Below are 13,141 nucleotides of genomic sequence, written 5' to 3'. Positions count from 1 at the left end.
GTCATCTTACCTCTCAAGGAAGAGATCTAGAGCATGCGCTAGGAAAACCAAAGTGGGTCCCTTACATCCCCCAAATATATATTGCTTTTCATTGCTGATCTATATGAGCATCAATATGAGCATGCTTTTTGTTATCTCCCAGCCCATGTATCTCATTTATTCCTAAAATAGAGTAACACAAAGAGATTTGAAATGGTGCTGGTGCTTGTTATTGCATATTGAATAAATGAATAGCAGTTCTTGTTTCTAAATGCTAACTTTCCTGAGAAGAAAAAGGAAATTGATTCAGGGAGGTTAGCATGTGCACTTGATAATTTTTTGGGTTTTTTTTTTTTTTTTTTTGGAGTGATGTGCATCAATCTGTGCTAACCTGACTTGACATGAAAAGAATGGGACCCATGGTAAATAACACACAGTTAGCCCATGTTAACATGGTTTACCATCAGTTAGGGCAGTATTTCCCAAGTCCGATCCTGGAGTACTCCCTTGCCAGTCAGGTTTTCAGAATATCCACAATGAATATGCATGAAAGAGATTTGCATATAATGGAGGCAAGGTATGCAAATCAAGTTCATGCATATTCATTGTGGATATCCTGAAAACCTGACTGGCTGGCAAGGGGGTACTCCAGGATCGGACTTGGGAAATACTGCCCTAACTGATGGTAAACCATGTTAACATGGGCTGACTGGACTTGGGAAATACTGAGTTAGGGTATAACCTTCACTATTTCCATTTCCTTCTCTGTCATTTGTGTACAACATAGGAGAGATTTCAGCAGCATTTATGGGCAGTTTTTCTTGAAAGGCTTTCTGGAAACATTGGCTCTGAATATCTGGGGCAGCCATTCCCTATGCAGTCCTTGGGACACACCTAGTCCCATCGGGTTTTCAGGATATCCATGAGGAATATATACGTGAGAGAGATTTGCATGCAGACTAACTCGTGCATATTCATTGTGGATATCCTGAAAACCCGATGGGACTAGGTGTGCCTGAGGACTGGGCTGGGAATGGCTGATCTAGGGGTTGACTTTGGCAATATGCCTATTCTTTGCTCCTATCTGCCATTTCTTTTAATGGTTCTGGAAACTAGATTGGTGAGGGAGAGACTTCCAAAGAGTTTGTATGACAAAATAAGAAATCTTTTTTTTTTTTTTTTTTAATGCGTATGTGCTTGTATGGAGACTGTCAACTACATTGTTTACCAAAGCTTAGATCTAAATTTATATATATATATATTTTTTTTTCCTTTCAGTATATCCTTTGTCAAGTGCACTGGAAAACTCGCTGTTCTACCCACCTCCTAGAATCACCTTGAAACTGAAAATGCCCAAAGCCATGTTGGGGGATTGTAAAACTAATTCTGCAAAATTTAGCAGCCAGTCACTTTCTCCGGACAAGAAGACGACCAGCAAAGCTCATAGCAAGAGAAGTGTACACATGTCCACAGACACTACTGAGATCAAAATGAAATCTTACCCAAGGTATCAGCATGGTAACAGGAGCAATGGGTTATTGGAGAGGGTTAGTCATTCCAGTAGTGAAACAAATAATTCTGGTGCTCTACAGTCCTCAAAGTTTAATCCTGGACAGACATCAGGTAAACCGTTGACACTTCAGTCTGTACTGCATGGACAGTCTTCTAATGGGAGTGGAAAAGTACAGCATAGGCACTCCAGTTCATCAAGGTCGAATGGTGTAATGGGGAGCCCTGAGGATATCATTCACAAAGATGGTGCCAACCAGACTTCCTATGAACAAGATTCTATGCTCATTACTCATTTAGTTACTCAGAGCAACTTTAGGAAATCTTCCATCGAGCGTTTTAAGTCTTGTAAAGAGGTAACTGCCAGCTTGGTAAAGCCTACTGAAAATCTCAAAAGCTGTGAAGAACCACAAAGAAGGCTTTCTATGAAAGAGCGGTTATTGAGCAAGCAGACTCTTGAATATCAGACAGCATGTGCTCCATACCAGGACAATGATGGATATTGTCCTGATCTGGAATTAAGTGACTCTGAGGCTGAAAGTGAAGAGAATAGGGAAGAAGTCCAGCTACAGGGCAGCAACTCAGACAAAGAAAGCCCCAGCAGGGACTGTGGTAGGCGACATCACAACAGAAGCAAAACAAATATGGTCACTCAAGGTTCTATGCATAGGTGATAATTCCAGAGTATAGCTCAACATTTTTATAGCGCAATCATAGATACCAAAGGGTATGAAAGAATACCCTTTAGGTTAGGAAGAAATCCAATGAAAGGGAAGTGGAAGAATGAAGTATAGTTTCATATTGAATTGGCTTGCAATTTTTAAGAATCTTTGTGGCTTGTAGCAGCCAACAACCAAGAAAGCACTAAATTTAATCCTTTGTTTTCAGAAATGAGGTTTACATTTTACTAGCATTTGTAGTAGACCAAGTGCTTTGTGTCTTTCTAATGATAAGTCAGTTCTTTGTTAGCTGATGAATGCTACGAGACCTTATGCACCAGTGTCTTATCTATTCTGGTGTAAGAAACATTACAATAGGCTTACAGAACTGATCCCTTTGGCACTTGCTGTATATATGTATGTTTGTGTGTGTGTGTGTAACTACTAAATAAGATTCTGTCTGGAAAACTAGATTTCTTATATTATTTATATAGCCCCTCTGCTTGTGGGAGAGGCCTATATTATGGATGCTGCCAAACTCAATGACCTCTTACTGCTCCTATGGACTTTGCCCTTGTAACAAGTTGAGTTTCTCTTCACCGTTCTGTAAATATTTATCCACCAGTAGGTGGTTTATTTTTACGTTTGTATATAGGGTTACTTGTGGTATGCACGTATAAATATTTCTCTCAGAGAACAAGTACAAATGGCTAATTTGTGGATTGTGTTTACAAAATTATATATACTACTTTGAAAAAGAGTGCTTTCTAACATTTATATTTTGGCAGCTATAGATGCCATGCTAGCCTGTTTGAAGAGACATTGGAGATGATTTATCAAGGGTTTCTCAAAGTTCCTGATAATATTCCAGATGTGTGGGTACACTTCCCTTTACTTGCTAGTAGAGTCAGAAAGAAGGTTCTAGAATTGACATTGTGCAGCGCACCAGCTGCCTTTTGGCAAGGAGAGACACACTGAAAGCTTTGTGAAAAATCTGTGGGTAAGTGATGTTTGCTGACTAAAGAAAGTGATGAGAGGGTTTCTCCACTAAATTCAGTATGCCCTTTCTAAATTCTCCTTTTTCTGGTATCTTAAAAATTGAGACCAGTAAATTCCTCTTCAAAACTATAGGATAGAAGCTGAAAAATCTGCAAAAATGAATTACCATATAATTTTGGGGGTTTGTTTACGATTAAATCCTAAAGTTCTGTCACTATAAGATTGCACTGTAAACTGAATCTTAATATGGCAGGTGCTGAACCAGTCAAAAAGAGAGAAGAGTGACCATACTGTTCCACATTAAGAATATATATGTATAATGGTACCAAAAAGACAGGAATCTTTCTATTCCTTTGGAAGATCCAATTAGTTGTTGGCAATAATCTTCAAAAGAAAAATAATTCTTTCTTAATGCTGTAGATGTCTGTGAATATGAAGTGAAGTCTAGATCGTCTCATTGCAGACACTTTCTTGATAGCTTGTAAAGCTTCATCCTGTGGAATATTTACAATATATAGAGGGAATTCACATCTAATATGACCAATACAGTTCCTTTCAAATTAAAGGGAATCTATGATGGTTCAATAAAATGTGAAGTGTCTCTTACATAAGAATGAATAGAGACTACAGATCTTAAATACGATAGCTGACAGTGATCTACAAAAATCAATAATCTCTCTAGTACAGAACCATTTGAAGAAATAATAAGACATTCTGGTGGTATGTCAAGCGTTTGTGAATCATTAGTAATATGTAAAAAAAAAATTAAAATCTGAGTTGAATTCAGACAAGCCAACAGTACTTTGCAATAGCATACAGATGGCAGCATCCACTTAAAACAAGCAGTCTGATTTCAACTAAGATTTTAATGTGCATAGATTAGATCTCCTTTGCCCCTGAAGCAGCCCTTTGGGCAAAATGCGGTCCACGGCGGGCTTTTTAAATTCTAACAATTTTATTGAAAAATTACAACGCACAGACAACCAAAATGAACAGATGCTGAAACATTCGGCAAGTTCCCTCCCCTCCTCCCCACCCCCCCACCCCCACTATTACCACAAGACCAGTTCCTACATTATCAGCTTCCTCCTGAAGTCCTTGGTGAGCTTTTTATTGTGTGAGATCGCCTATGCAGAATAATTACTTTGTACATTCTTGACATGTGATCTGCTTCTTTCGACCACTTGTACCTCTGCTGTTTCCTACATCTAGATAATAGGACAGTACAGTTATCTGAGGCAAGGAGCTTTAATGACCGGAGATGGCATGATGTCATAAAACTGAAGCCGTCTCCCCTGGGCTGCCGCTATATTTGTGTATTTTAAATTATCAATTAACAGTTACCTACAAGAAAAATCCAAATACCTGACTTCGCAAACATGAAGAATAGGTACAGCAAAGAGAAAACATCTTTAATTTCTTAGATGAGACGGTGCCTTCATTTACTGCCACCTAAGCACTTTCCTACCCACTTCTTCTCACCTCCAATTCGGTGCATGGAAACTCGCCTGTCCCAGGAGTTCGGTTTGTAGCTGAAATGCTGACAATTTTTTATGCTGTTTTAGTGATTTTTAAATTTTATTTCACGATATGTACAGGAAGCTTTCAAATAAAGCTGTCATATTTTTTTAAAACCCCACATAGGCAGGCATAAGTGTTTGCTATTGTTTTTATATAGTATCTTTATTCTCATTATAAGCAAAAATAAAGGCATACAGGGCTAGATTCTATATATGGCATCTGAAAATTCCGCATGGAAAAAAATATGCCTAGGCGTATTCTCTAAAGTACGCCTAAATTTTATAGAATAGGCTTAAATTTCTGCACGGTATATAAGGTTATCAATAGAAATCAAACAAAATAAAACATGGAAAAGAAAATAAGATGATACCTTTTTTTATTGGACATAATACATTTCTTGATTAGCTTTCGAAGGTTGCCCTTCTTCGTCAGATCGGAAATAAGCAAATGTGCTAGCTGACAGTGTATATAAGTGAAAACATTCAAGCATTACTATGACAGTCTGACAGGGTGGGTAGGAGGTATGCATGGGGACATCAAAGCATATCATTGATATTCTAACAGGATAGGTGTAGATAGGTGCATGGTATATAGAATACGCCAAGCGCCCTCAATATGACCAAATTTAGTCGTGGCCATTTACACCATGTTTACGCCATGTTTTACTTAGCGTAAATCCCGGCACCTAAATTAGACATAGATTGGGTGTATTCTATAACAGCGCACATAGATTTTCGAAATGCCCGTGGCCATACCCCATTTTCGACTATATGACTTGAATTTACGTGCACCATGTTATAAAATATGCTTAGCAAGTTTTGCACATAAATCTTAAATCCAGTTAGTGCTGATAATTGCTTGTTAACATCCAATTCAGAGCGCTGATTAGCTAGTTAACCAATTAAGTTACACACATTGTTATAGAATACACTTGATGTCTGCACAGAAATTAAGGCACAATATATAGAATCTGGCAGATAGCACAGCACTGAAATCAACAATACAGCACTGCAAATAACAAAGCAAGTTCTGGAGTACTGACATTTTGAATTTACCCCCCCCCCCCCCCCCCCTGAATTCCCCTTACTTTCCCTCCCTGATGCCCTCCTAAAAGAATGCAAAACCTAGGAGGTATAATAAAAGAATATAAACCTTGTAAGTTTGCTATTGTTTTCAATAACATCTGCAAATGTTTGGGTCACTCAATATGGTGGCAAGCTCCACCCACTGCCTTCAGCCCAGATAATGGGCCAGATATGCTCATGCTGTCTCCTGTCATAAAACCTCCTTGATCTGAAGTCGAGGGGAGCTGAAAATGCATTGTGATGTCGGCAAGCATTTTGAAAGCTGCCCTGCTGTCGCCTACATTGAGCATTGTGAAAGCTGCTCTGCCATTGGTTCGTGCTTGTATTCAGACAAGGGAACCAGTCATAAAGTGTTCACATATCTTTTTGTTTTTTCTCACTGTAATAAACACTTTAGTGTGTATGTATGTCTAAGTGCTAGAGTTTTTCTGTTTGGCCGTTAAGTAACTGGGTTGAAGAATGCCCTCCCGCGGGAGGTGGTGGAGATGAAAACGGTAACGGAATTCAAACATGCGTGGGATAGGCATAAAGGAATCCTGTGCAGTAGGAATGGATCCTCAGAAGCTTAGCCAAAATTGGGTGGCGGAGCAGGTGGGGGAAGAGAGGTTGGTGGTTGGGAGGCGAGGATAGTGGAGGGCAGACTTATACGGTCTGTGCTAGAGCCAGTGATGGGAGGCGGGACTGGTGGTTGGGAGGCGGGAAATACTGCTGGGCAGACTTGTACGGTCTGTGCCCTGAAAAAGGCAGGTACAAATCAAGGTAAGGTATACACATATGAGTTTATCTTGTTGGGCAGACTGGATGGACCATGCACAGTGTGCAAATTTGGTAATGGATTTTTTTGCCCTTCCGTGTTGATGTTCCAACACATACATGCTCAGTGTTGTTTTTCCCATTCTTTTTCTATAAGGGACTGATGTTATCTGAAAATTCTGCATGGCAGATAAGGCATAATTGGGTTATGTATAGTTGATAGTTCAGTCCTAGGCTTGGAGCTGGGCATAATGCAGTGCTTCATTATATGCTCATTAGTCGGTTCTCTGCTCTTCAGCCTTCCTTGTAGTCTGTTCACACTGTGAATAGCTATTTACTTATGCTCTTTTTTTTGGTTCCAGTTGGATGAACCAAACCCTTTGTATCCAAATCCCAAATAACCTAAAGAATTCGCTCTATTCAGGAATTCGTATTGGTTCTTTTAGTCAGCAGACACAAGAAAAGGTCAATTAAATGTTATTTTAAGTGCCATCTCTTAAGATAGATCAAGTTGGAAAGATATTTGGAGCCTGAAGGTCGTCAGCGTTTATTAGGCTGTTATGTCATGAACCTACTTTCTTAACTGTATGGGGTTCTAACAAAAGGGAAAATTCCATTTCTTCTCCGGTCTAGTTTAGCCATCGTATCGAGTCTTTGACCAGGGCTATAGCTGCTTACAGAACCTAGTACCCTTGCACTGTCTCTCCATTGTGTGGTGGATGATACACTGCCAAGTTGATGTGAATGGTACATCTGTATTATCCCAGCTTTGAGAGGCCCAAGAAGCAGAAGTTAGGTTGGGGTATCAAACCCAGCCTGGGTTGGAAGACTTCCAGTGTCTTTAATAGTGATATTACTGTTCCAAAAGTAAAGGGAGGCATGCCCACAATTCTGGAATATTTTATGAGAACTCATCTGTGTCTAGTTAATGTTTGATAAATGTCATATTTGTATTGGTATTTTTTTTTTAAGGATTTCAAATCATGTACCCAACATTTTGTGTGTTCATTTTGGAGTGCAACACTTTTATCGCCAAACATAACAGCACTTGGATGCATATATGCAAATGAGATCTGCTTTAGATATCCTGGCTGTCTGGAACATATACTATTTCTGGAAAGAAAAAAGCCTACCTGGACAAAAAAAAAAAAAAGGAAAATACTTTATACTACACACTTTCTCATGTCCACTGTGGCAGTGACTGATGCAGAAAGGAAATCATTGGAGCACAGGACTGATGGTGAAACATGCCTGTAAGAAGCAGTTTTCAGGCTTTCCACACTGGGAAAAAAATTTGCAAATTCTTTTTACTAGCAAACTTTGTACCCATTTAAGAAGAGCAAGTAGACACATTCTTAGCCTTGGAAACGTGAACTTTTGTGCAGGTGCTTTCTCAGTGAATAATAACTTGTAGAATTGAAAGTGTAGTCTAAATATGGTGTTTTCCTTCCCTCATTTAACAATGCTTCTGAGAACGTCACCTCTAAATGTGGATAAAAGTGCATGTTGTTTTACACACCAAGCATACTTTTAAGGGAGGGTATTTTCATAAAACCAATTTACACACACAAGTAGTGGCTTTAAAAATAGTCCTCTTTATCATATGCTAAGGCCAGTAATTCCTGGAGGAACCCTATCCAGTCAGGTTTTCAGGATATCCAGAATGAATATTTATGAGATTGATTTGCATATACTGCTTCCTTTGTGTGCAAATCAATCTCACGCATATTCCTTGTGGATATCGTGAAAATCTGACTGGATGAGGTTCCCCCATAACGGGTTTGGGAACCCCTGGCTAAGGCTAAGTGTCTACAAAGCACTCATACTGTACCTGGTTGATATATGTCTAGAATTATACTACAAGGCACACCTGTTTATTCTTGAGATGTGATATTTAAATGATTCTGACCTGGCCATAGATGCTTTGAGAAATGGTTTCAGTTGTGAGTTACAAACAAGGTGGATAAATGATATACTCATTTAAAGGTCCAGTATCAGTACTTAGCAGGGCCGCCGAGTTGGGGGGGGGGGGGGGTAAGATTCCCTCGGGCCCGGCCTCCATCTGTTCCTGATGGGACCCGGGTGATCGCGTCCCGACAGGAGCAGGAGAGAGAACTCCAGTGCCAGACCCCCCCCCCCCCCTTAGAGTCTGGGGAGGAGCAGACACAGGGCTTCGGGGCCACGGGGATCCCCAAGCCCCGCCAGCAGAATCCTTCCTCCAGTGCTGTTCTCCATCGTAGAGTGAAATGTAAAGTTCTCATTATGACACGTAACATGCTTTATACGGCAACCCCATCTTATCTTGCAACCCTAACTATTCTGTACACCCCAACGCAAATGCTTTGTTCACTCACAGACAATAGACTAGTTATACCCTCACCTTCAAGGGCTAGATGGGAATCAACCCGTGCATTGGCATTCTTCTTTTTATCCCCAGCATTATGGAACACTCTACCACAGTCAATTAGATTAGAACAATCATACTCTCTTTTCCGTAAAGCTTTGGAAACTCATTTTTACCAAACAGCCGTTGATATTTAACACTACATTTTAGTGGGAAGACCACACAGGTGCCTAGATTGCTTTAAACTGTTGCAAGGTGATGTTAATATTAGGTAATTACGTATGATTGTTATAGGAGTTGAGTGTTCATTCGGTATGGAAGTTTTGTTCTTGCCTACCATTCAGTGGAATTCCTAATTTAAATTAATTTGTGTGTTATTGTACAGTTTTTTTGACTTGAAAAACCGTTCTGACTTGCTATGCAATACGTGATGGTATAGTAAATAAATTAACGATAAATGATTGCCTTCCCTGCGACTGCTTTTCCCCTCACATCAACACCAGTGGCGTAGCCATGGGTGGGCCAGGGCCCACCCTATTTGGACTCTGGCCCACCCAAAATTGTGCACTTTTGCTATGGCTTGCAGAAGTCCTCAAACCCCGTCAGCTGAAGATTTCCTCCTCCTCAGGCAGCCAGTGCTCTTTCAAATGGCAGCTGGCAACACTTGCCTCCAGCTGAAACCAACACCAGCCCCTCTTCACATGCTTAGTTTTCATGCATGCACAGCCTGCTGGCCGTGGCATCGGCTCAAGGAAAATGCTGCTGGCTTGTTTGGAAGAGCGCTGTCTGAGCAGGAGGTAATCTTCAGCTGGTGGGGTTTGTATATCCCCTCCTGCTCAGGTATTTAGTATTGTGGGCTTGCAGGTGGAGGGAGGGATGAAGAGCGGGGGGGGGGGGGGGGGGGGGGGGGGGGGGGGCTAGGGACAGGGGGAGGGCATGAATTCTATGCCCACCCACCTTGGACTCAGGCCCACCCAAAATTGGCTGTCTGGCTACACCCCTGAGTCAGCACGTGCGACATGAGGGAAGAAGCAGCCGCAGGGCAGGCAATGCAGCAGAGAACGATGCTAGAGGAAGATTTTTGCTGGCTGGGCTTAGGGACCCCCGCCAGCCAAGGTATGTGGAATTGGGGCAGGGAGGTGGGGCAAAATGTACCCCCCCACACACACTTTGGGCTCCGGCTCCCCCCCCCCCCCCCCCCCCCCCCCCCCCCATTTTTGTGATCTGGCTATGCGGTGGTCTGGGAGGAGGTGGTGGTCTGGGGGGGGGGGCATGGCAGCCCTGCCTTGGGCCCAGTTCAGTCTTTTGGTGGTCCTGGTACTTAGGTAGATAAATAGAACAGTTAGAACAGTGCAGTGAACACAAATAAAGCACGTTGTGAAATAGGCAAACCAGTGAGGATTTTCAATACAAGTGTCTCTATAAATGTTCTTTTTTTTTTTTTGTCTATATATCCGATGTTATGGAGCAACTGTAGTGAGCTGTTTGTAAAGCTCAAGTTAGAAGCTAATTTCCAAATTTTAAATTGAGCTAATGCTAATCAAGGCAAGCATCCCATTTCAGAACAAATTTAGTTTTGTCTCTACTGAAAACAATAGATTTAGGTTTTGAGTGTTCAAGAGTTTTCTAAAAAAAAATAAATCATTGATAATGGATGAAGTCACATTGATTTTATTTATTAAACACTTTATAATCACAGAGGATAGGATGTCAAATAACTTATTTAAATTGTTCCAAAAGGTAGGCAAGTTCATTTTCATAATAGCTCTTTCTTGGAAGGCATCAAAATATTAAGCAAATCATTGAGGACCAGATTCTATATATGGAGCCTAGAAAATCCTCGTGGAAAACATTTCTGTCTAAGTGTATTCTATAAGCGGTGCCTAGATTTAGGCGCGCTATATAGAATACCGCTTGGTTGATATGACAGCACCTAAACTACATGCCTCCATTTATACCAACAAAAACATGGCATAAATTCTGGTGCGTAGATTTAGGCACAGAGGTTCATATTCTATAACAGTTTCACCGCTCATAACCACACCCCTTTTTGCCTGTGCACATTAAAATTTAGGCCCAGTGCGTTACAGAATACTCTTAGGAAGTTGTGCATGTAAATTCTAATTGTCAATTAGTGCTCATTATTTCTTAAGTGCTGTTAATGCTGATTGGCTTGTTTAAGCCAATTAACTTACCCACATTGTTACAGAATACATTTGGATTTCAGTGCAGATCTCTAGGCACAGTATATAGAATTGGGGTTATGTCTGAATTTTGTCCTTGATAAAGTCAGGACCTTCAAGACGTTTGTATATAATGTCTAAATTAATTTTGTTGATCTCCTTAATATTAGCCTCTCTTTTTTTTTTTTCTTTTTTTTTTAATGTGTTTTATGTATCTTATGTGTGTGTGTTTTCTGTCATGTTTTTTTGTATCTGTTTCTTATGCTGTATTTCAAAAACATTTGCATTAAGGCTCTTTTTATGATACATGTGCAGTAGCATTTTTAAATGTCCACATGTTTGTTTCCAGGGGAAATTGCTATGGATTCCTAAACTGTGGTTCAATCGGGAGTGAACATATTACCATAATGGTTAACAGATATGGAGAGTGTGAGAGAGAGAGATTTCTGTGACCTTCAGCAGGCTAGCCATGGTGTTTCATTGCTGCCCATTAATTTGTGAAAGAAAATAATGGTGCTTCAGTCAATTCCAGTAAGGGATGATACCTCAAGTATTTCCAGTCTGGGCAATAGTTTTTATATTTTTTATAAAATTTTATTGGGTAAATGAAAAAGCTGATGGTTTTTGTAACTCCAAAGTATTGTCCTTTAAAATGTATAACTAGTCTTTATGGTATCTGTTCAGTAGTAAATGTTTAAAGTATTACCTCTTAACCTTGTTAAACTTTTTTATGTGTTTTGTTTTATATGTAATATACACACACACATACATACATACATACATACATACATACATACATAAATGTATGTACAATTTCACAAGATGAATTCAGCCAGCCTTTTACATGTCTCCTTTTTACCAATACTTTTTCATTAAATTATAAACCTCTAACAAAAGTTGATCTGTTGTTTGCTTGCTTGTTCTTTTATGACTTCCGTGGAATTTGGATAAGGTTTGAGGTTCCAAACTGAAGAGCAAGATTTATTTACTGTAACTTATTCCTGTGTGAAAGCTCACGGAGTCCATCAGTTTTTGTAGAGGAATAAGTTACAGTCAGTGAATCTTGCCTTGGTGAACAAAATTAACCACATAGCTCATAACTGACAAAAATAAAAAAAAGGGGAAACTTTTACAGAGTGGTGGAAAGCCCAACGCAACCGCCAACGGTAGTCCCGCCCAGAGAGCGTACCATTTCTGGGGGGGAAATGGCTTGTGCAGTGGTAACCTAGTGGTAATTGGGCATTGCCAGGTTAGTGCAGGGGTCCTTATCGCCACTTTAATGGGTGGCGGTAAGGCTCCCCGTCGCATGGCTATGTGGTAAGAGTTCTCTTACCGCATGGCCATGTGTGCTGGGGGCTTTTTTACCCACTGCGGTAAAAAGGGCCCTGGCACGTGGGAAAAATGACCCCTGCTGCCAGCGCAGGGCCCTTTTTTCCGCAGCTTGGTAAAAGGGCCCCTCAGTGAATTCAATTATCTTCCAGTCACTTCCAGCCTATGCCAAAATTCTTTCCACTTGATGATGAATTAAACAATATAAAGCATAAGAGAAAAGTTCTTGTCCTTTAGAACTTCCAACGTGTAAACTTTGTACCTAATTTTAGGGCCCTGTTAGTAAACTGCACTAGAATCTGGCACAGCATAAGTGCAGGCTTTTTTAATATATAATTTTTTCTGGCTGCACACTGATGTTCATAGTAGCGCATGGTACCAGTAAAAAGTTAATGCATCAGCCAGTTAGCACATGCTAATGGGAACCTACTAGCTGGATAACACTTCCCCACCTATGATGCCCCCCTCCCCCCCCCCCCCAAAAAAAAAACAAAGTATTAAAAAAACACAATTAGTATGCACTGACAGGCAAATTACCACAAAATGCTTTTAACATCTTTTGCAATAAGCCCTTTCTTGCATTATGCACATTAATTCTTAACATGGTTTAGTAAAAGGGGCCCCTTTGAGCAAATATTAGCAAGTGTGAAGTACATGCTAAACTCTGTATATCTGCACTTGCTATTTGTACAGATGGTGGGTCATGTACATGTGAAAAGGCAATATACACATGCTGCCTAAATACAGCATTTTCCTTTCCCCACCCCACCCCCGGGAACC

General features: G+C 40.4%; 1 protein-coding gene across 1 annotated transcript in view; it reads left to right on the top strand.

Moving 5' to 3' along the window:
* The window catches only part of LOC115469451 (protein Jade-3-like), a 166,056-nt gene extending 162,593 nt beyond the window's left edge, over positions 1-3,463 (top strand). The window contains 1 exon segment of the mRNA XM_030202120.1: positions 1,258-3,463. Coding sequence (XP_030057980.1) covers positions 1,258-2,162 — 905 coding nt within the window. The 3' untranslated portion in view covers positions 2,163-3,463.
* The last annotated feature ends 9,678 nt before the right edge of the window (positions 3,464-13,141 follow it).

Source organism: Microcaecilia unicolor, chromosome 4 (genome assembly GCF_901765095.1).
Source record: "Microcaecilia unicolor chromosome 4, aMicUni1.1, whole genome shotgun sequence".
Taxonomy (NCBI): domain Eukaryota; kingdom Metazoa; phylum Chordata; class Amphibia; order Gymnophiona; family Siphonopidae; genus Microcaecilia; species Microcaecilia unicolor.
The sequence above is the reverse complement of the archived record's forward strand: the minus strand, read 5'-3'. Positions and strand labels throughout refer to the sequence as shown.